This window comes from Grampus griseus, assembly GCF_964374135.1.
Source record: "Grampus griseus genome assembly, chromosome: 2".
NCBI lineage: Eukaryota > Metazoa > Chordata > Mammalia > Artiodactyla > Delphinidae > Grampus > Grampus griseus.
The window spans coordinates 109,345,036-109,365,823 of NC_139018.1; the positions used below are offsets into that span (position 1 = coordinate 109,345,036).

Consider the following 20,788-nt stretch of genomic DNA (forward strand, 5'->3'; position numbering starts at 1 on the left):
GCCAGAGAATTCCAGGGGCGCTGGATATTAATGGCAGTGTCACTTATTTTTTCTGTTGCAATATATCATGTCTTGTTCCTGCAGAGGACAGTTGACTAAAATTATATTTTTCTACTTTGTATGAAAATTACTTTTCTCTGTAGTCTGGCAGCATCGTACAGTTTGATTTTGTATAGCATTTCCTAAGCAAACTGTGTGACCGAGGGCTTCACAGAGGTGTATGACAGCAGAAAAAAAGAGATGCTATGAAGTTCAGATGAGCAGGAAGCCCAGAATTTTCTGTGGAGACTTGAAGGTAGATGGGGAAGAGTGAGGACAATAAATCCCTCTTGAAGAGTTGGTTCGTAGTGGCAAACATTTGGTGTTGATGAGTGATTAGTGACCATAGAATTGCAGTGATGTTAGCACAGACAGAACTTCTGGAAGGACTAGAGAAAGAAAGGAAGCCGTTTGAACAAAACCCTGAAATTAGTGGGAGAAGTGCTGGAGTTGACAATAAAGATAATTAACTTCATTTTAGTTTGAGAAAAGAGAATGTGCCAGCCTGTAATTTAGGCTTAAAGTAGAGTTAAAATCATACATAAGTTTGATTTTAATTAGTGAGGGTCCACCATGCGAGGGCATGTATTCTGGACACAGGAAGTAGATGGAGCATGGTCAGCCTCACCACACCAGCCCCCTGTGGGTGGTCGCCTTGGTGTCTTGTCTAGGGCCTCTCTGAAAGTTACACCAAGAAGTACAATAATATTCAATAATGTTCTCCTTGGAGGGGACCATGACACTTGTTTCAGAATTATGTTTCGTACTGGGTTGTCACATTGACAGAGCATCAAGTGTCCCCACGTGAAAAGTGTGACTACATCTGTATAGTCACAAAAGAAGACGCAGTCCTTGGGGAGTTTATGAGGCTGGATAGCCTAACACCAAAGAACAGAAACATCTTTCCCCTTCTCTGCTCCTCCAAGATTGCCAGGGGGTTGGGGGAGGGGAGACACTTCCTTATTACACTTTACTCCTTGCCACTTTTTGCCTGCTTGTTTAGGCTTCTTATAAATTTCAGCTATTTCAGGGTGAAAAAAAAAGAGACAGTGCACACGTAGGAGCTTTTCCTCTCCATTCACTGTGGGCCGTTATCTGCAGCAGTGAGATACGTGTAAAGACAGGCATCCCGGCCGTGTGCACGTACACGCGTGTGTGTGGAGAGGGAGATTTGAAAGTGCAGAGTAATCAGGGAGGTAGAAGCGTTCCACAGTAGGAATGGCCTCCCTGGGTTCCTTTGGCAAGGCTGCAGGGATTAGTGAGATGGTAGAAATGAACTGGTAGCAGGAGGCTTGGGAGGGTAATGCTCATGTAACACTTCTTCAAAACTGCATGCCAGCAGTTCCTGTTCAGGACTTTTTGTAATGCTGCTATAACAAAGAATCATTATCTTCTGACCATGTTTCTCTTGTGCCTTTATTAAATGCAGAATTACCTGGACAATTTTTGGCCTGATTTAAAGGCCACCCACGAGCTTTGTGAGTCTATCCTTCAGTCTCGACGAGAAAGAGAGAATGAGAGTCAGGAGAGCCACGGGAAGGAGTACCCAGAACATCTACCCCTGGAAGTGTTAGAAGCCGGCATTAAGTCTGGGCGCTACATCCAGGTGAGGGTGGTAATGGGGAATCGGCGCCAGGATCAGCCAGTGTGTTTCCTTCTCTTTACTTGCCTCCTGTCACAGGCCTCTGATTTCAAAGGCTGTCAATGAGACGGGCCTCAGTAGGCCAGGGCTGTCGATGTTCAAGGTGATGTGGGAGTCTCCTCTGTAGACAGTGCCCTCCGGTTTGGACGTACTCTCTACTGTTCTTTCTTTTTTTAAAAAAAATTAATTAATTTTATTTTTGGCTGTGTTGGGTCTTTGTTGCTGTGTGTGGGTTATCTCTAGTTGTGGTGAGTAGGGGGCTACTCTTCATTGCCGTGCGCGGGCTTCTCACTGCGGTGGCTTCTCTTGTTGCAGAGCACAAGCTCTAGGCACATGGGCTTCAGTAGTTGTGGCACGCGGGCTCAGTAGTTGTGGCTCATGGGCTCTAGAGCGTAAGCTCAGTAGCTGTGGCACACAGGCTTAGTTGCTCCGCGGCATGTGGAATCTTACTGGACCAGGGCTCAAACCCATGTGCCCTGCATTGGCAGGCGGATTCTTAACCACTGCGCCACCAGGGAAGTCCCTCTAGTGTTCTTAATTAGGTTACATACCGAGCATTACACAGTAGGTTTAAATGCCTCCTGTCACTGGGAAAGAATATATTTTTGAATCAAGGTCTGGAGGTTTGGCAAAATTTTAAAGTTGTTGAAATTTGGCTTCTTCAGGCCTTTGCCATTTTCCTGCCTCTTTCAAGGTCCCCTTTGTGATCCCTCAAAACCCAGGACCCACGTGCTGTCAGGGTCTTGAGAAGGAATCAAATAAAATTGCTGTTCAGATTTCAACAGCTTTATATGCACTCGTGTGTGTGTGTCTGTGTGCACATAACAGTTTTATCACATGCATAGATTTGTGTATTCACCACCACAATCAAGATACAGAACTGTTCTACCACGAATTTTACATTTTCTAACGAGCAACTCAGACGATTTTTATGCAGTCTGAAGGTTGAGCCTACCACTGTAAACTCCTTCCCTAAAATGTGGGTGTTTTAATGAGTATATCTATGGAGAGGCTAATGCTTCCAACTGGTAATGAAGTTTACAGCATTCCTGGGAGGATATTTTGAGGAAGAAGATTTTTTAAAGACCGCTCATCACTTAGGTAAGATAAATCCTGGCACTTGAAGCACTTGGTATAGCTAAGAGTATGTCAAAATCATGGTACAGGGGCTTCCCTGGTGGCGCAGTGGTTGGGAGTCCGCCTGCCGATGCAGGGGACTCGGGTTCGTGCCCCGGTCCGGGAAGGTCCCACATGCTGCGGAGCGGCTGGGCCCATGAGCCATGGCCGCTGGGCCTGCGCGTCCGGAGCCTGTGCTCCGCAACGGGAGAGGCCACGACAGTGAGAGGCCCACGTACAGCAAAAAAAAAAAAAAAAATCATGGTACATTCTCTGGAGAAAATAAACTTTGGTAATGAATTATTATTATTCCTAAAGAAAGGGATCACAAACCTTATAAGAATATAATGGGGATATTTTCATTAAAATTTTTAACTGTACTTTTTTGAGGGTAAAGCAAGCAGAAATTTTTCACATTAAATGATTTTTATTTTGATTTTAGGGAACTCTGAACGTCAACAAACACAGAGCACAAATAGAAGCTTTTGTTCGACTTCAAGGAGCCAGCAGTAAAGATTCAGGTTCAGTGTAAACCTTACATAAATTTCCGTACCACTTTTTTATTCTGATATTACACATTGAAGAAAGCAAAGTTGAAATTGTCACATCACGTGTGCCATGTCAAATATCCCTGCCTACACTGGCTGTGTGGGATCGTGGGTTGGTTTTTTTTCCTCCCCAGCTTTTTGTCTATAATTTCTGATTTTATGGTAATAACTCTAAAACATGGTAATAGCTAATATTTTATTGAGTGCTTATTATACATCAGATACTGTTGTAAGCACTTCAAGTAGGTATTATTATTGTTTACCACCTTTTACACGTGAAGAAACTAAAATACAGAGAAGCAAAGTGACTTTACGAGGATCACTCACCTGGTACGCGGCGGGGCTACACCTGAGGCTGAGGCAGGCAGGCTGTGACTTTAAGATTTTGCCCTGTACTGCCTCACTGAGCCGTATTGCCTCATTGGAATTGTATAAAAAGTAACGTCAATGAAAAAAATGTGTAAATAAGTTTTATCATAATAGAGTGTATTGTTAGTTCTGCAATGACATGGTGAAAGTAACCCTGATAGATAGTCAGGGGCACCTGGCGAGGTTGAGGAGAATGAGAAGCAGTGGCTTACCCCGGGCTTCTGCTCATCAGACTTCTCCCTGTCAGTTCTGCAGTGTCCATAGTTCAGTAGCCCGCTGACCGCTCCCTGGCCGCAATGGCCCCTGAAGTTATGGGAGAGAGTCCCAGTGTGGGCTTACATTGCCTCATGCAGGGAACCTACCTTAAAAGATGGTTGAGAGTGGCCTTATGAAAGCGCATTATACAGCATGGCATAGCAGCAGTGTTTCTTCCTTCCTAACCTGCGGAATAAAAGTTTGACTTCGGTTTAACTTCACCTTTGAAAGGAGGGAGCTTTTATTTGCAGGAATGCTGATTAGATCTCGAACGTATTATGTTTGAAAGACCTCACTGGTGTGGCCTCCCCCTTGACGTTATGGGGTTTCTCTGTACTGCCCCCCAAAACAGGTCTAGTCAGTGACATCCTAATCCACGGGATGAAGGCTCGAAACCGCTCTATTCACGGGGACGTGGTAGTTGTCGAACTGCTCCCTAAAAATGAATGGAAAGGAAGAACCACCGCCCTGGGTGAGAATGACGGCGAGTCCCCGAGTGAGCCCATGCCCACAGGTGAGCCAGCTGTAAAGTTGCCTGGTCGTCCATGTGGAAGGTTTATTTTTTCTCTCTTTAGTCCAGAAATACTGCAATTATTAATATATGATATCATCTCTTTTCCTACATTGTCAGTTTCCCCTCTCTGGTTTATTTTATTCTCATCAGCACCCAAATATGCTATATAGTATGTCTCATCTTAAAATAAAAACCCTCTTAGGGGGGGCTTCCCTAGTGGCACAGTGGTTAAGAATCCGCCTGCCAGTGCAGGGGATACAGGTTCGAGCCCTGGTCCAGGAAGATACCATATGCCATGGAGCATCTAAGCCTGTGCGCCACAACTACTGAGCCTGCACTCTAGAGCCCGCAAGCCACAACTACCGAGCCTGAGTGCCACAACTACTGAAGCCCACGTGCCTAGAGCCTGTGCTCTGCAACAAGAGAAGCCACTACAGTAAGAAGCCTGTGCACCACAATGAAGAGTAGCCCCCACTGGCTGCAACTAGAGAAAGCCCGCATGCAGCAACGAACGCAGCCAAAAATAAATAAATTTATTTTAAAAATAAATAAATGTCACACCAGGCCCCACAAAAGAAGGGGCACACTGACAATGTTAATTTAAAAAATTATCTATCTTAAAAAAATGATCCATTTAATGATAAAATAGAAGGAAGGCAAATGTTTAAGCATCTCTCAACTTGTGTGGATGTGCTTAAAAAAATGGGATGTTGCATTTCCTGTTTTCCTCCTCACTGCTGAACTGGTCAGAGTCCAGATAGGTGACATCTTACCAGTTAAGGCTTTATTTTGTTTTGTTTTCCCAAAGGCAGAGTGGTGGGTATCCTTCAGAAGAACTGGCGGGATTATGTGGTGACATTTCCATCCAAAGAAGAGGTCCAATCGCAGGGCAAAAATGCTCGGAAAATCCTAGTTACACCTTGGGATTATAGAATTCCCAAAATCCGAATTAGCACTCAGCAAGCAGAAGCCCTCCAGGTACCTTTACTCTTTGCCTCTTGTCTTTGCCAGCTTTTGAGCGGTACCAGGAACTGTTAACTCCTTTGCATAGGAAGGGATAAATTAGTGATGGCATCTGGTGTTCTGAGATCCTGTTTTCTAAAAATTCTAAATATATAGAACCATCTGTTAAGTAGTCCTTGGTTAAAAAATGAAGGCCAGAGAGAAACCGTCCTAGAAAGAGCTGTGTAGCACAGCAAGAGAGAACATCCATTATCCAGCCGTCCAACACAGAAACTTTTCAATAGATACACTTTGCCAACACTAACAAGCTTTCTTTCAGCAAGCGATATAGAAATACGATGGCTCTGCCCTGTAGGGATGATATAGTGGTACTTCACAGAATCGATTATCCTTAAAGGAATAAGAGCCCTGGAGAGAAGACATAAACAAGAAAGTTAGAAATTAACCTTTACTGTGGCGAAGGGTGTAGGCATCGCCCAATTTGATTTGCTCGATGTTTTGCAGTTTGTAAGTGAGACACTGAAGCAGGATGTCCCCAGCCAGTAATCTGGTCGTTGTGTACCTTTCCATCCCCAAAGCCTCACGCAGGCTCTCTGAGGCCAGTTGTAACAATTGCATTCCATGTCTATGGTTTGCTGGAATCCAGAAGCATTGGGGTTCAGTTCATACGGATAACCTTCTTCTCCACCAAAAGATGTCTTAAGAAATTAGAAAGTAACTTTAAAGAAATTAGAAAGTAACTCCCCCACACAAAAACATTGAGATTTTTTGTTTTGAAATTTAATTTGGACTATGCATAATTGGGTTTTTCCCTTGTGTCACAAATGTTAACTCGAATGTGTCACAGTTGGCTTTCTGTCTCAGGCTACACTCTCCCTCCCACTTATTTGGTGCGGAGAGGTAATGCCTCCCTTCAAAGCATTGCACTAAGCATTTACCTACCATCTGGCAATTTAGTAAAACAGGAAGAACCCAATAAAAGAATAGAAAAGGGGCTTCCCTGGTGGCGCAGTGGTTGAGAGTCCGCCTGCTGATGCAGGGGACACGGGTTCGTGCCCCGGTCCAGGAAGATCCCACATGCCGCGGAGCGGCTGGGCCCGTGAGCCATGGCCGCTGAGCCTGCGCTCCACAATGGGAGAGGCCACAACAGTGAGAGGCCCGCGTACCGCAAAAAAAAAGAATAGAAAAGAAAGAAAAACCGCTATTTGCAAATTGGCCACTCTCTTTGGAGCTTGATGCTGTTTATCGCTCGTTTGTTTGGTGCTGCTAATTGACCCATTCGACTCCTGGCGCTGGGCTCATGTTTCCCCCTCTTTGTTCAGGACTTCCGGGTGGTTGTGCGCATTGATTCCTGGGAGTCGACATCCATGTATCCAAGTGGACATTTTGTGCGTGTTTTAGGAAGAATCGGAGACCTGGAAGGGGAAATTGCAACCATCCTGGTGGAGAACAGCATTTTAGTTGTCCCCTTCTCAGAAGCTCAGGTCAGACTTCCGCCAGCCCTTTGTTCTGATAAAAGACTTTTTCTACTTTTCTTTTTTTTTTTTTTGCTTTTGTTGTTGTCCGTTTTGTCATTAAGAAAAATCTTTGTACTATGTAACAACCCACTGTCTAAAACCACAGATAACGGAAAACTCTCACTCTTCTTTATTCTGTGTTTGAACCAGATTGAAGTCAGCTTCCAGTGCAGAGTTAGTTTCCTGCAGCCTCACAGCTCTCAAATTTTTACGTTTTCCTACTGTGCTTACAAATGGTATGTCAGTGTCTTACAGTCAGTATACGTCCATCCCCCGTGGTACTACACGGGTACCTGGTTACAGACCCACCTGGGCTCTGGTCCCTGTCATAATCATTCAACGAGAGACCTGCAGAAAGCTGCAGGGAGCAGCTTCTTGGGTTGCGTACATCTCTGACCGATGGGTCAAAAAATCATGCTCAGGGGCTTCCCTGGTGGCGCAGTGGTTGAGAGTCCGCCTGCCGATGCAGGGGACACGGGTTCGTGCCCCGGTCTGGGAAGATCCCGCATGCCGCGGAGCGGCTGGGCCCGTGAGCCATGGCCGCTGGGCCTGCGCGTCCGGAGCCTGTGCTCCGCAACGGGAGAGGCCACAACAATGAGAGGCCCGCATAACGCAAAAAAAAAAAAAATCATGCTCATTATGAAACTGTTTTTGTAACCTCTACAGAAAACAAAAATTCCGTGAACATAAAACGTCAGCTATTTTCATCACTTTATGATCTTTTAAAATCCTCGTAAATCTTGTTTATTATTCTTGCATAGCTATACTCACAGTGTGCACAGTCTATTTTCTGCTTCTTTCACTTAAGAATCATTTCTCTGTATTGACATAGCCTACTTATTTTTAATAGTGGTGGCAATGACTCTCTAGTGATGTACTCTAGTTTGCTTAAGCATTCCTCAATTGCTGAGCGTTTGGGCTCTTTCATTTTCCAGTATTATAAAAGGTACCACTTCAAACATTTCATAAATATTACTTTTCTTTTTTGATCATTTTCTTCTGGAATGTAATCTTTAAAGTGAGATCACCAAGTCAAAGGGCATAAAAAATCTAAATAGCTTTTGCTATGAATTGGCAGATTGTTCCTCAGAAAAATTGGGCCAGTTTGCACTGCCATCAAGAGCATATGGGTAGCAAGGACTTCCCTGGTGGCGCAGTGGTTAAGAATACGCCTGACAATGCAGGGGACAAGGGTTCGAACCCTGGTCCGGGAAGATCCCACATGGCACGGAGCAACTAAGCCCGTGCACTGCAACTACTGAGCCTGCGCTCTAGAGCCCGCGAGCCACAACTACTGAGCCAGTGTGCCACAACTACTGAAGCCCGTGAGCCTGGAGCCTGTGCTCCGCAGCAAGAGAAGCCACTGCAATGAGAAACATGCACACCGCAACGAAGAGTAGCCCCCACTCACTGCAACTAGAGAAAGCCCATGCACAGCAACGAAGACCCAATGCAGCCAAAAATAAATAAATAAATAAATAAGGTAAATTTATTTTTTTTAAAAAAAGAGCGTATGGGTAGCAAATGAAGCAACTGACAAAGGATTCATCTCCAAAATATACAAGCGGCTCATGCAGCTCAATATCAAAAAAACAACCCAATCCAAAAATGGGCAGAAGACCTAGACAGTTCTCCAAAGAAGATATACAGATTGCCAACAAACACATGAAAGTATGCTCAACATCACTAGTCATTAGAGAAATGCAAATCAAAACTACAATGAGGTATCACCTCACACCAGTCAGAATGGCCATCCTCAAAAAATCTACAAACAATAAATGCTGGAGAGGGTGTGGAGAAAAGGGAACCCTCTTGCACTGTTGGTGGGAATGTAAATTGATACAGCCACTATGGAGAACGGTATGGAGGGTCCTCAAAAAACTAAAAATAGGGGCTTCCCTCGTGGCGCAGTGGTTGAGAGTCCGCCTGCCGGTGCAGGGCATGCGGGTTCGTGCCCCGGTCTGGGAGGATCCCACGTGCCGCGGAGCGGCATGGCTGCTGAGCCTGCGCGTCCGGAGCCTGTGCTCCGCAACAGGAGAGGCCACAACAGTGAGAGGCCCGCGTACCGCAAAAAAAAAAAAAAGAAAGAGTCATGTACCACAATGTTCATTGCAGCTCTATGTACAATAGCCAGGACAGGGAAGCAACCTAAGTGTCCATTGACAGATGAATGGATAAAGAAGATGTGGCACATATCTACAATGGAATATTATTCAGCCATAAAAGAAACGAAATTGAGTTATTTGTAGTGAGGTGGATGGACCTAGAGTATGTTATGCAGAGTGAAGTAAGTCAGAAAGAGAAAAACAAATACCGTATGCTAACACATATATGTGTAATCTAAAAAAAAAAAAAAAAAAGGTTCTGAAGAACCTAGGGGCAGGACAGGAATAAAGATGCAGACATAGAGAATGGACTTGAGGACACAGGGAGGGGGAAAGGTAAGCTAGAACGAAGTGAGAGAGTGGCATGGACATATATACACTACCAAATGTAAAATAGATAGCTAGTGGGAAGCAGCCGCATAGCACAGGGAGATCAGCTCGGTGCTTTGTGACCACCTAGAGGGGTGGGATAGGGAGGGTGGGAGGGAGATGCAAGAGGGAGGAGATATGGGGATGTATGTATATGTATAGCTGATTCACTTTGTTATAAAGCAGAAACTAACACACCATTGTAAAGCAATTATACTCCAATAAAGATGTTTAAAAAAAAAGAGCATATGGGTATCTTATTTTCATTATAATTTTTGACAGAGTGGTGGCTACAATAGTAAAATACTTTAGAATATTTTACATTCTTAAGTTTTTATGTTTACCGTTAGTATCTGGAAATTATTTGTTGACTTGTTTTGACAGCTTAGTGAAAATGTTAGAGCAAAATAAAGCGTGGATTAGACTTCACAGGACTAGAATTCTTCCCTTTTAGCCTACTTAACTGCAAATTGATGGCTTGAACAGGTAATAATGCAGAGAAAATGCTCGAGATTGATCCTGCTTCAAAAAGGAATATGCTTTTAATATTTGGGACATGTTGGTTTTTATCCGGGCTTGACTTGAATTAAAAGCTCAAATGGATCATTTGAAAATGGGGTGGATATTGTACTCTTTATAAGCCACCCATTCATTCTCCAGCCTCCACGACTGAAGAGGCTGTAAACACCCTGGGACATTTCCTGTCCGACTGTAGCGCCTTCAGGGGCACGGGGATTGTGTCTTTCCTATTGACTCCCATATTTCCAGAGCCTAGCACAGCTCCTGACACATTGGAGGCACCTAATAAATAATTATTGCTCAAAAAAAGCAAACATAGGTTAATTGCATAAGGTAATGGGTAATGAATGGGGTTTCCATGAGGTCACATTGAGAATGGTAGAGAGTGGATTTTTATAGGAAATTTCTGATGCATGAATTGCTGAATCTGGGGACTCTCCTTGTACAGATGTGTGAGATGCCAGTAAACACAGCCGAAAATCCCTGGAAGGTGAGTTCCGAAGAGGAACGAGAACGTAAAGACCTTAGGAAAACCCATCTGGTATTCAGCATTGACCCCAGAGGTTGTGAAGATGTGGACGACACCCTCTCAGTCAGAGCCTTGGATAACGGCAACCTAGAGCTCGGGGTCCACATCGCAGACGTGACGCACTTTGTGACATCGCATTCTTATATTGATATTGAAGCTAGAACAAGGTAACGCTGTTTGAAATCAGCACTGCGATTATGTGTGACTGTAATGTATTTTGTAACTGCTAGTTTCAGATTTTTAAAACAAAGATTTCACAGTTGGGAACAATTCTGAAGATCTCTTCCAGGAAAAAAAAAAAAAATTGAGGTCCACTTCCCCTTTTCCTTTAGAAAAGTAGTACCTTGATCAATTTACCTTTCCTTTTTTAACAGAATCTTTTCATGTGTTGTTTCCTTCTGAATTGAAATGGGTTAAATTTTTCTTGTAGTAATATCCTATTTTATATAAATACTGGATCATTACACTCTAATTTTTCTTGTACAACTAAGATTCGTACCACTTTTTCTTTGTCTTTTATATCAGTGGAAGAATATTCAGCCCAAAGCGGTATCACTTAGAAAAGTGGGAACATGGGAATAGCTGTATTACCCAGTCTGCTGCACTTGATGAAAAAGCAACAGCCTTGGGGAGTTTGTGCTGAACTTTCGGCCATTTTCCTCACTGCAGCCCGTACCGTCAGCAGTCCTGCTTCTTGCTGCTGAAGGTCATGTGCCTGCATATGTGTCATTCACAGGGCCACCACTTATTACTTAGCGGACCGTCGCTATGACATGCTGCCCTCCATCCTCAGCGCTGATGTGTGCTCCCTCCTGGGAGGCGTTGATAGGTGAGTTTGTTCATTACTTTTATCATCAGAGCTTGTCTTGCCCCTTCTGTGGTGACTAGTGACTCTCGCTTGTGGCCTCTTCCTCGTCTTCTTTCTGATATACTCTCCTGCCCGCTCCCCACCCCTGCTTTCCCCCTACATCCTCTACACCCTGCTGCACCATTTATTTGGGGGCAGCTTTGTTTCCCTCACCTTCCCTTCCCTTCCGCTCCTCTTTCTCTTTTCTTTCTGTCCAGCTGTGAGGCTGCTTCTCCCTCTTGCTGGCTTTTTAAAGTCAAAGTCTAGGAACAAATGTATATACCTTTGTACATATGTGTTCCCTGGTTGAGGCTGTTTTGCAATGAGGATCATGATCTTAGGGAGTTTTTTGTTTATTTGTTGTAAAGTTTATGTCTGTCTTTGAATAGATAATAAAACCATGTAGCCCAAAATTCATACGTTCGAAAAGATGTTTAGTGAAAGGCTCCCACCTGCCACTTTCCCTCAGTTACCGATTTCTTCTGTATTTTCCTAGACATAATACTGTAACAAAAAAACCCGTCAGTTTTCCACCTTCCTATGTAGGGAAAAATCCAGCTCTTCCCCGCTATGTCTTTCTTTCCTGTGAGTCTCCTTTGCCTTTACAGGGAACATGTCACATCTGACACTTCTGGTCACCAAACGTGTGGAGGTGTTTCTCTACACCAAGCAGTTCTCTGCAACCCCAGCTGGGTGTCTTACAATTTAATTCAGTTCTGATACTGTCTGCCCAGAGACGGCATCAAGTTCCACAGGGTAAAGGACTCAGTCCCACAGGACTGTCCCCACTCCTCAACTTCAGACACCATCACAAGCCCAGATTGTCAGCATGCTTCTGAACGACCAGCTGTAGATTAGAGGTTCCCATGACCCCCTCTTTAGACTTCAGATGCCAGTTGCAAGTCCACATTCTTACCTGTACTTCTGACCAACCGACTATAAATCAGAGGTTCCCAGACCCCCTCCTCAAGTTCAATTAATTTGCTAGAGCAGCTCTCAGAACTCAGGAAAACAGTTTACCTACATTTACTGGTTTATTATAAAAGTATATGATAAAGGATACAGATGAACATCCAGATGGAAGAGAGGTGTAGAGCAAGGTATGTGGGAAGGACACAGAGCTTCCAGGCCCAAGGATGCCACTCTCCCCAGCACCTCCATGTGTTCACCAATCCAGAAGCTCTCCGAACCTCACGCTTTGGGGATTTTATGGAGGCTTCATCACGTTGGCACGATCGATCAGTAACTCCATTTTCAGCCCTTCTCCCTTCTCAGGAGAATGAGGGGCAGGGCTGAAAGCTTCTAATCATGGCTTGGTCTTTCCAGTGACCAGCCCTCATCCAGGAGCCCACCCAGAGTCTCCTCGTTAGAACAAAAGACACTCCTACCTCCCAGGAAATTACAAGGGTTTCAGAAGCCCTGTATCAAGAGCTAGGGACAAAGACCAATATCTATTTTCTATTATTTCAAAAATAAACACACACACACACACATGCATACCTATGGACATGTGGTCTTTCTTTGTTATACAAATGGTGACCATATGTATGTATGTGTATGTGTGTGTGTGTGTGTGTGTGTGTGTGTGTGTGTGTATATATATATATATATATATACACACACTGTTCAGACCTTGCTTTTTTTTTAAATTAACAATGTATCTTGGAGATCATTAATATGGAAATCATTCCATATTAATAAGTTATCTGTGGAAATATAGATTGTTTCCAAACTTTTGCTATTATAAACAAAACTGTACTGAATTACTTGGAATATAACTCATTTCACATTTTTAAAAGTACAGTATCTCTGGAAGATAAAGTCCTAGAAGTGGAATTTCTGTGTCAACGGGTATATGCATTTGTGTTTAAATAGATAATAACCAAATCGCCTTCCACAGAGGTTATACCAATTATATTCTCTCCGTCAATGTATGAGAATGCTAGTTTCCCCACAGCCTTGCCAGCACAATATGTTGTGGTTTTTTGTGTCTTTGCCAATTTGAAAAATAAAAATGGTATCTTAGAGTGGTTTTGATTTGCAGTTTTCTACTATGAGTAAAGTCAAACATTTTTTGTATGCCTAACAGTCATTTGTATATCCTTTTCTGTGAACTATTTCATGTTTCTTGCCCCTTTTTCTTTTGCTTTCTTGATCTATTAATAATTGATATCTAAGAGCTCTTTATACATTAAGAAGTTAGCCCAGTGTTTTTTATGTGAGTTGCAAATATTAGCGTGATTTGGTGGTAAAGTGATTCTTTACTAAGTGAACTTTTTACTAATGAACCTACCATCAAGGCTGATATCCTAGTTCACTGTCATCCTGTAGCATTCGAAAGGCTTTGCTCTTCTTTGCTAGCGAGCCCAGTAGACTTAACTCTATCAGTGCTATGCTGTTCTAAGGAAAATGGAGAACCATAAAGTCAGGTTTGTAACAGTCCATGTGAACTTATTTCAGATTTGCTCAGAGCTCCCCAGAACCTAATCTAACCTTGTTTTAATTTTAAGTACCTTTTGATTTAGCAGTGGAGTGTTGGATTGAAACATCAGACCAGAGCCCTGTAGCAATGTCATATTTTTTTTATTACATTTAGGGTCTAGTTCTGTTTATTTCAAAAATGGAAGAATTAAATAATGATGTGAGTGTGACTGGTTTTGTAGGTATGCTGTAAGCATCATGTGGGAATTGGATAAAACCTCCTATGAAATTAAGAAAGTATGGTATGGCAGAACCATTATTCGATCAGCATACAAACTATTTTATGAAGCAGCCCAAGAATTACTGGACGGAAACGTCGACATTGTTGATGATATTCCAGAATTCAGGGACATGGATGAGAAGAGCCGACAAGCCAAGCTAGAGGAGTTACTGTGGGCAATCGGAAAGTTGACGGACATAGCCCGCCACATCCGAGCCAAACGAGACCGATGCGGAGCCCTGGGGCTGGAAGGGGTAGAGGTTCGCATCCAGCTCGATGAGAAGAAGAACATTCACGACCTCATCCCCAAGCAGCCCCTGGAAGTCCATGAGACGGTGGCTGAATGCATGATCCTGGCCAACCACTGGGTAGCCAAGAAGATCTACGAGAGCTTCCCTCGCCAGGCCTTGCTTCGCCGGCACCCTCCTCCACACCAGGAGTTTTTTTCTGAACTCCGAGAGTGTGCTAAAGCAAAGGGCTTCTTCATAGATACACGGTAATTCCTCTTTTGAGGGGGCAGGGAACTGGAAGGGGATGCTGTGCACTTTTTGATCTTACAGTAGTTCTTAAAATGTGACAGCCACATCTTTGACCAAAAATAGAAAACTTCTTGGCTTTCTTCACTTACTGTAATGTAGGTATAGAGGCTTCAATTTTTTTTTTTTTTTTTTTTTTTGCCACACCACGTGGCTTGTGGGATCTTTGTTCCCCAACCAGGGGTAGAACCCATGCCCCCCCTGCAGTGGAAGCTCGGAGTCCTAACCACTGGACTGCCAGGGAATTCCCTAGAGACTTCAAATTAAAACAAGTTTATTTAGGCGTAATTTTGACCCACTACAGTTTGTAATATAAAAGTAAGGAACCTGTTATCCTTGATTTAATTTCATCTGCCCCTTAGGCAAATGCGAAGACTTAATCCTCTATTTCAAAACTTTAAAAATGCAGCCTATAGGGCTTCCCTGGTGGCGCAGTGGTTGAGAGTCCGCCTGCCGATGCAGGGGACGCGGGTTCGTGCCCCGGTCCGGGAAGATCCCACATGCCGCGGAGCGGCTGGGCCCGTGAGACATGGCCGCTGAGCCTGTGCATCCAGAGCCCGTGCTCCGCAACGGGAGAGGCCACAACAGTGAGAGGCCCGCGTACCGCAAAAAAAAAAAAAAAAAAAAAAAAAAAATGCAGCCTATCTCTGTGGCAATATCGTAAGACACCACACCGATGGTAAATTTATACCATCCCTCCGTAGAATGAGACGTTTTTACTCCCCACCTCCAGGATAAAATATTTTCCCTGTTAAAAATGATGTATAAAGGGGATTCTTTTTTCAATATTTTGTTGTAACAGGTGCTAACTAATATATCTTTTATTCATTTATGAAAATGGATTTTTTGCCTCTCTCTTCAGGAGATAGTATCTCTTAACTGGTTTAGTCTGTGGTTGAGCTCTGAGTGCGTGCCAGACGCACATGCTAAGGGCTTTCAGGTGTTAGCTTGGATCATTCATTCATCTTTTACAGATAGGGAAATTAAGTCTGGAGAGGTTAATTTGCTGATAATTTAGCAGCTGGTTAGGGCAGAGCCAGGATTGAAATCCATGTCTGTCAGACTTGAAAGCTCACATTAGTGCCCACTCTGTCACATTGCTTCTCCTTTTATCATCCGCCGTTCTCCTTCCCCATTTCTCTTGGCAGGCTATGGTACAAAACTGAATTATATACTATATTATTAAATTGTTAATATAAGTCTATATTTCCTGGGTTTTAAAAAATTACTTAAAAGTAAATAGAATGCTTCCTCTCGCCCTCTTTAAAAAAAGAAAAAGGTTTTCTTTTTCTGGGTTTCTTCTACTTGTGTACCTCAGGTTTAGTTCTGTTTTGTTTTTTAACTCTCTCTGGCTCAATAATTTTTTTTTTTTTTTTTTTTGGCTGTGCTGCCTGGCATGCAGGATCTTAGTTCCCCGACCAGGGATCAAAGCGTGGAGTCTTAACCACTGGACCACCAGGGGAGCCCCTGGCTCAATAATTCTTGATTTAAAAAAAGAAAAAATCCATTCTTTGACCTGTACAGGATGTTTAAGGTTAAGGGTGTTAGGAATTTAATTCAGCAAGTACCTGGCCACCCACTATGTGCTGAGTATAACTTCATCTCATAAGTTCAGCACATTACTCTTCAGTACTTAAGAAACGTATTTGAGGGAATTCCCTGGTGGTCCAGTGGTTAGGACCTGGCGCTTTCACTGCCATGGCGGAGGTTCGATCCCAGGTCGGGGAACCAAGATCCTGCAAGCCACGCAGCATGGCACAAAAAAAAGAAATGTACTTGAATTCTGACACTCTTTGTTTAAACCTCAAAAGCAAACTAGTTTTCTTTTTTTTTGGCTGTGTTGGGTCTTCGTTGCTGCACGGGCTTTTCTCTGGTTGTGGCGAGCAGGGGCTACTCTTCATTGCAGTGCGCAGGCTTCTCATTGCGGTGGCTTCTCTTGTGGAGCACGGGCTGCAGGCTTCAGTAGTTGTGGCACACGGGCTCAGTAGTTGTGGCCTGTGGACTCTAGAGCACAGGCTCAATATCTGTGGCACACAGGCTTAGTTGTTCCGTGGCGTGTGGGATCCTCCCCAACCAGGGCTCGAACCCGTGTCTCCTGCATTGGCAGGCAGATTCTTAACCACTGCACCAGCAGGGAAGCCCCGCAAACTAGATTTCTATAGTTGAAAAAAGTTGCTTCTGAAATGTGTCCAAAATAAATTTAACTACTGGCAGATGAACGTATTCAGATGATGAGTGAAGGGTTCCCCTCAGAGTGTTGACTTGTAAATTATTGCTGGGGACTAAATAAAAGTTTTTACATTTTTTTGTCAGGTCCAATAAAGCACTGGCTGATTCTCTGGATAATGCAAATGATCCCAACGATCCCATTGTCAACTGGTTGCTTCGATCAATGGCTACACAAGCCATGTCTAACGCACTGTATTTCTCCACTGGATCATGTGCCGAGGAAGAGTTCCATCACTATGGTGAATGATAAAATTTTATTCTGTGTACCCATAACCTTGAGCAAGTTGTTTAAAAAGTATATCTTTTTGTTTATTTTGATTTTTTGGTTTATTTTTGAAGGTCTAGCATTAGATAAATATACTCACTTTACCTCTCCGATAAGAAGATACTCAGATATTATAGTACACCGACTGTTAATGGCAGCCATTTCAAAAGATAAGAAAATGGAAATTAAGGAAAATTTGTTCAGCAACAAAGATCTGGAGGAATTATGCAGACATATCAACAACAGAAACCGAGTAAGAGGGAATTTTTAATTCTCTTACCCATCATCTCTTTTGCTAACAGAAAAGCTTTATTGTATAGTGGAATGAAGTACCGTATATTCTAGCAAATTAAACTCTAGAATTATTCCAACCAACGAAATAATATGAAAAATCATAAAGTTTGTTGAGTAGCTCTCAATACATTTACAAATGTTCTGAAGTGACTTAATGTGGATTTATGAGATTTACCACGGGTTAGATGTTTTTCCCAAAATGTAGAAATGTGAAAGATTATTATTATCTTACTACCCAAAGATAATAACAATTCTAGACAATTCTTTTTATTTATAAAATTATCCAATCATACCTGCTGTTTGTAATCTGCCTTTTTTCACTTAACATGTTATTGATAGCACACCATGTCAATATAGTTACATCATTATTTTAGAAACTGCTTTGTATTCTATTTTATATTGTTGCTAGTGGCCATAATGTTGTACAGCTTAGAACTAGACCATTTGGTGATACATAAGATTGGAAGCTGCCTAAATGTTTAACATTATTTTCTGTATCCAGGGTTCTAGTTTGATACTGTGCAACATTATAGCCACTAGTCATGTTGGTTTAAATTAAAAATTCAGTTCCTCAGTCACACTAGCCACATTTCACGTGCCCAACAGACATGTGTGGCTTGTGGCTACCTATGGGACAACACAGATACAGAACGTTTCCATTATTGTAGAAAGTTCTGTTAGGCAGCACTGTTCAGGCAATCTAGTTTACAACCATCCTTGTGTATACACTTTTACAGACTTCTCACATTTTGCCTGGATAAATTCCTGGTAATAATGAATTGCTGAGTCAAAGGGGCTGCACAAATAAAACTTTCATACCTATTACTAAATTGCCCTTCAGAATGGTAGTTCTAATTTGCACTTCTACCAGCAGGATTTTGGTAGGACAGACTTGAAAATAAAGGTAAGACATAGACCTGGATACTTTTCCTCTTCCTGTATGAACTATAGACAGTTTTTAAATAACAAGTTGTTTTCTTAAAAGAATTTTCTAAGACATTTTTGAGGGAATGATAAAGGTCCCTCAAATTTGACTTAATTCATAATAGAGAAGAATGTTTGTATTAATAGTTTTCTAGAACCTAGCCTTTTTTAAAAGTCATTGTTTCTGTGGGAATATGAATCTCATGTTTCTTCTGGGGATGTCAGGGAAGTCCATCATCATGCTTTGGGGTTGTGCTTCTTCTTACAGGCAGCACAGCATTCTCAGAAGCAGTCTACAGAGCTCTTCCAGTGCATGTATTTTAAAGACAAAGACCCAGAAACTGAGGAGCGTTGCATAGCTGATGGGGTTATTTATTCAATTAGGACAAACGGTGTGCTTGTGTTTATACCAAGGTATGTTATTTCTAACACAATAGTTATTAAGAAATCATGGTTAACCTTGAAGTATAGACATGGTATATAAATGGTACATTAGATGTAATTTATTAAAGCATTTATTTTAGCAACTGTTTTGTAGTTATCATATGTACATAATGTAATACATAATTCATTATGTAAGTAGAAATGGATATTAGAATCTAGTACATCTGTATCAGTCTTAAGAGTTTTACTTTGTTATTTAGCAAAACATTTTGTTTCCATCTGCTCAGTGAAATAGATATTTGGAGGTAAATCAGATGAAAAGTTCTTTTTTTTTTGGAAAAGTTGTTTTTAATCTGTAAGAAAAACTAGCATTCTAGATAAGTATACAAAATCTGCATACTAAGAATATATTATCTCTGGACTTTTATTCTGACAATGATTCAGGTTTGGGATTAAAGGTGCTGCTTATCTAAAAAATAAAGATGGTTTGGTGATCTCATGCAGCCCAGATGGCCATTCTGAATGGAAACCAGGATCCCTTCAACGATTTCAAAACAAAATCACCTCTACCACGACAGGAGGGGAATCTGTTACGTTCCATTTGTTTGACCACGTAACAGTAAGTCTGTATTTATGTTAAGTATTGCTTTCACTGCAAAGAACAAAGACTGTGATTTAGTAATATGCATTTTCTCCTCTATGACAGGTGAGAATATCTGTACAGGCCTCACGTTGCCATTCTGATACAATAAGACTTGAAATAATAAGCAACAAACCATACATGATGCCAGATACAGAACTTTTTCAGCAGAGTTCCCTCTTGCTAAAGAGTGATTTAGTGAAAGAAGTAACTAGATCAATGGAGGAAGCTCAGCTTGCTCAAGAAGTCAAAGTAAATGTCATCGAGAAAGATTATCAAAAATATTGCCAGACAAAGGGAAGAAGCCTGTACACACTTCTAGAGGAAATAAGAGACCTGGCTCTCCTGGATGTTTCCAACAGTTATGGAATATGAAACTCTTCTTACTTCATTAAAAGACCTTTGTCTTACGTGAATGTTTTACCTTCTTTTAAACATTAAGATGTAATTTTCTGCATCACCCAATGTCACCCAATCCCTGAGTGGGATTGGGTAGATATTTCAGATATTTGTGAAATGTTTTCTTATCATTAATTTAAGTTGCATGAAATAAAGTACAGTTAGGTCACTAAGGAAAGTGGTTTTTCAGAGATAAGTAGATACTGAATCCTGGCTCTGCAAATCATGTTGCTGGTCTTGCTAATAAACCCAGAATTGACTTTTGGTTAGCTTGTCTCAAATCCATTCTTTTATAGTATTAATTTTTCCAGTAATTGCTACATTTGGGTCATAGGCCCCTCTGACATCTGCCAGATTAACTTTTCAGTCACCTTCAGACAATAAGCTCCGTCCTGTCCACGTATCCACTTTAAAACTCCCTATTTTGTATTTGACTCAGTCACCCCTGCTGTCCCCAGCACCAATTGGGGATAGGGCTTAGGGAGCCGGGTGGGGTGCACAGGGTAAGGTCTGTTCTCTCAAACCTCCATTCCCACCCTCTCCTTGGATGATGAGTTGCATTGGACTTGCCCTTGCTGGAGACTTGTTACTTAGCACCATCACTCTGCCAGTCTTCCCCCAAAAAAGCAACCTTCCCATGTCCTAGTTTGTAAAAACTAGCTTTGCCTTTCCCTCTCCCCCATGGGAATCTCCTGCCGAGAACCAGACCAACCTCTAAACTTGATTCTCAACGTGGTACTTTCTATCTGCAACTACCCTTCCACCAAGTTGATAAACTCAGGCAGGAAAAACTCCAGTTAGGTCCTCCCACCACGTGGTCCTAACACTTCAGCCTCACATTCACCATTCCCAAAACTCTCATTTCCTAGATTTTCATTTCTATGTTATTGTACATGTTCTTCCCAATCCTTGGCATCTCCACCGAATCCTCCCTACGTGCTCTGTGTTCCCCATTATACTTTGCAAGTTTCTCTCCAACTAACTAGTCAGTAAGGTACCAAGGAGCATGTGAACTACCCCAGCACCTATGCAGGCCAGGCAATGCATCAGCTTTTCACGTGACCCTTTAAGTATTAAAGTGACT

At 42.3% G+C, this 20,788-nt stretch overlaps 1 protein-coding gene across 1 annotated transcript in view; it reads left to right on the plus strand.

The window, feature by feature from the left end:
- DIS3L (DIS3 like exosome 3'-5' exoribonuclease) overlaps positions 1 to 20,198 on the plus strand; it is a 35,173-nt gene extending 14,975 nt beyond the window's left edge. Inside the window, exons 5-17 of the mRNA XM_082648771.1 lie at positions 1,469 to 1,645; positions 3,240 to 3,318; positions 4,322 to 4,483; positions 5,292 to 5,461; positions 6,769 to 6,930; positions 10,405 to 10,652; positions 11,222 to 11,314; positions 13,996 to 14,529; positions 16,883 to 17,037; positions 17,138 to 17,316; positions 18,550 to 18,695; positions 19,110 to 19,284; positions 19,372 to 20,198. Coding sequence (XP_082504897.1) covers positions 1,469 to 1,645; positions 3,240 to 3,318; positions 4,322 to 4,483; positions 5,292 to 5,461; positions 6,769 to 6,930; positions 10,405 to 10,652; positions 11,222 to 11,314; positions 13,996 to 14,529; positions 16,883 to 17,037; positions 17,138 to 17,316; positions 18,550 to 18,695; positions 19,110 to 19,284; positions 19,372 to 19,680 — 2,589 coding nt within the window. The 3' untranslated portion in view covers positions 19,681 to 20,198. The remainder of the gene's footprint in view (positions 1 to 1,468; positions 1,646 to 3,239; positions 3,319 to 4,321; positions 4,484 to 5,291; positions 5,462 to 6,768; positions 6,931 to 10,404; positions 10,653 to 11,221; positions 11,315 to 13,995; positions 14,530 to 16,882; positions 17,038 to 17,137; positions 17,317 to 18,549; positions 18,696 to 19,109; positions 19,285 to 19,371) is intronic.
- The last annotated feature ends 590 nt before the right edge of the window (positions 20,199 to 20,788 follow it).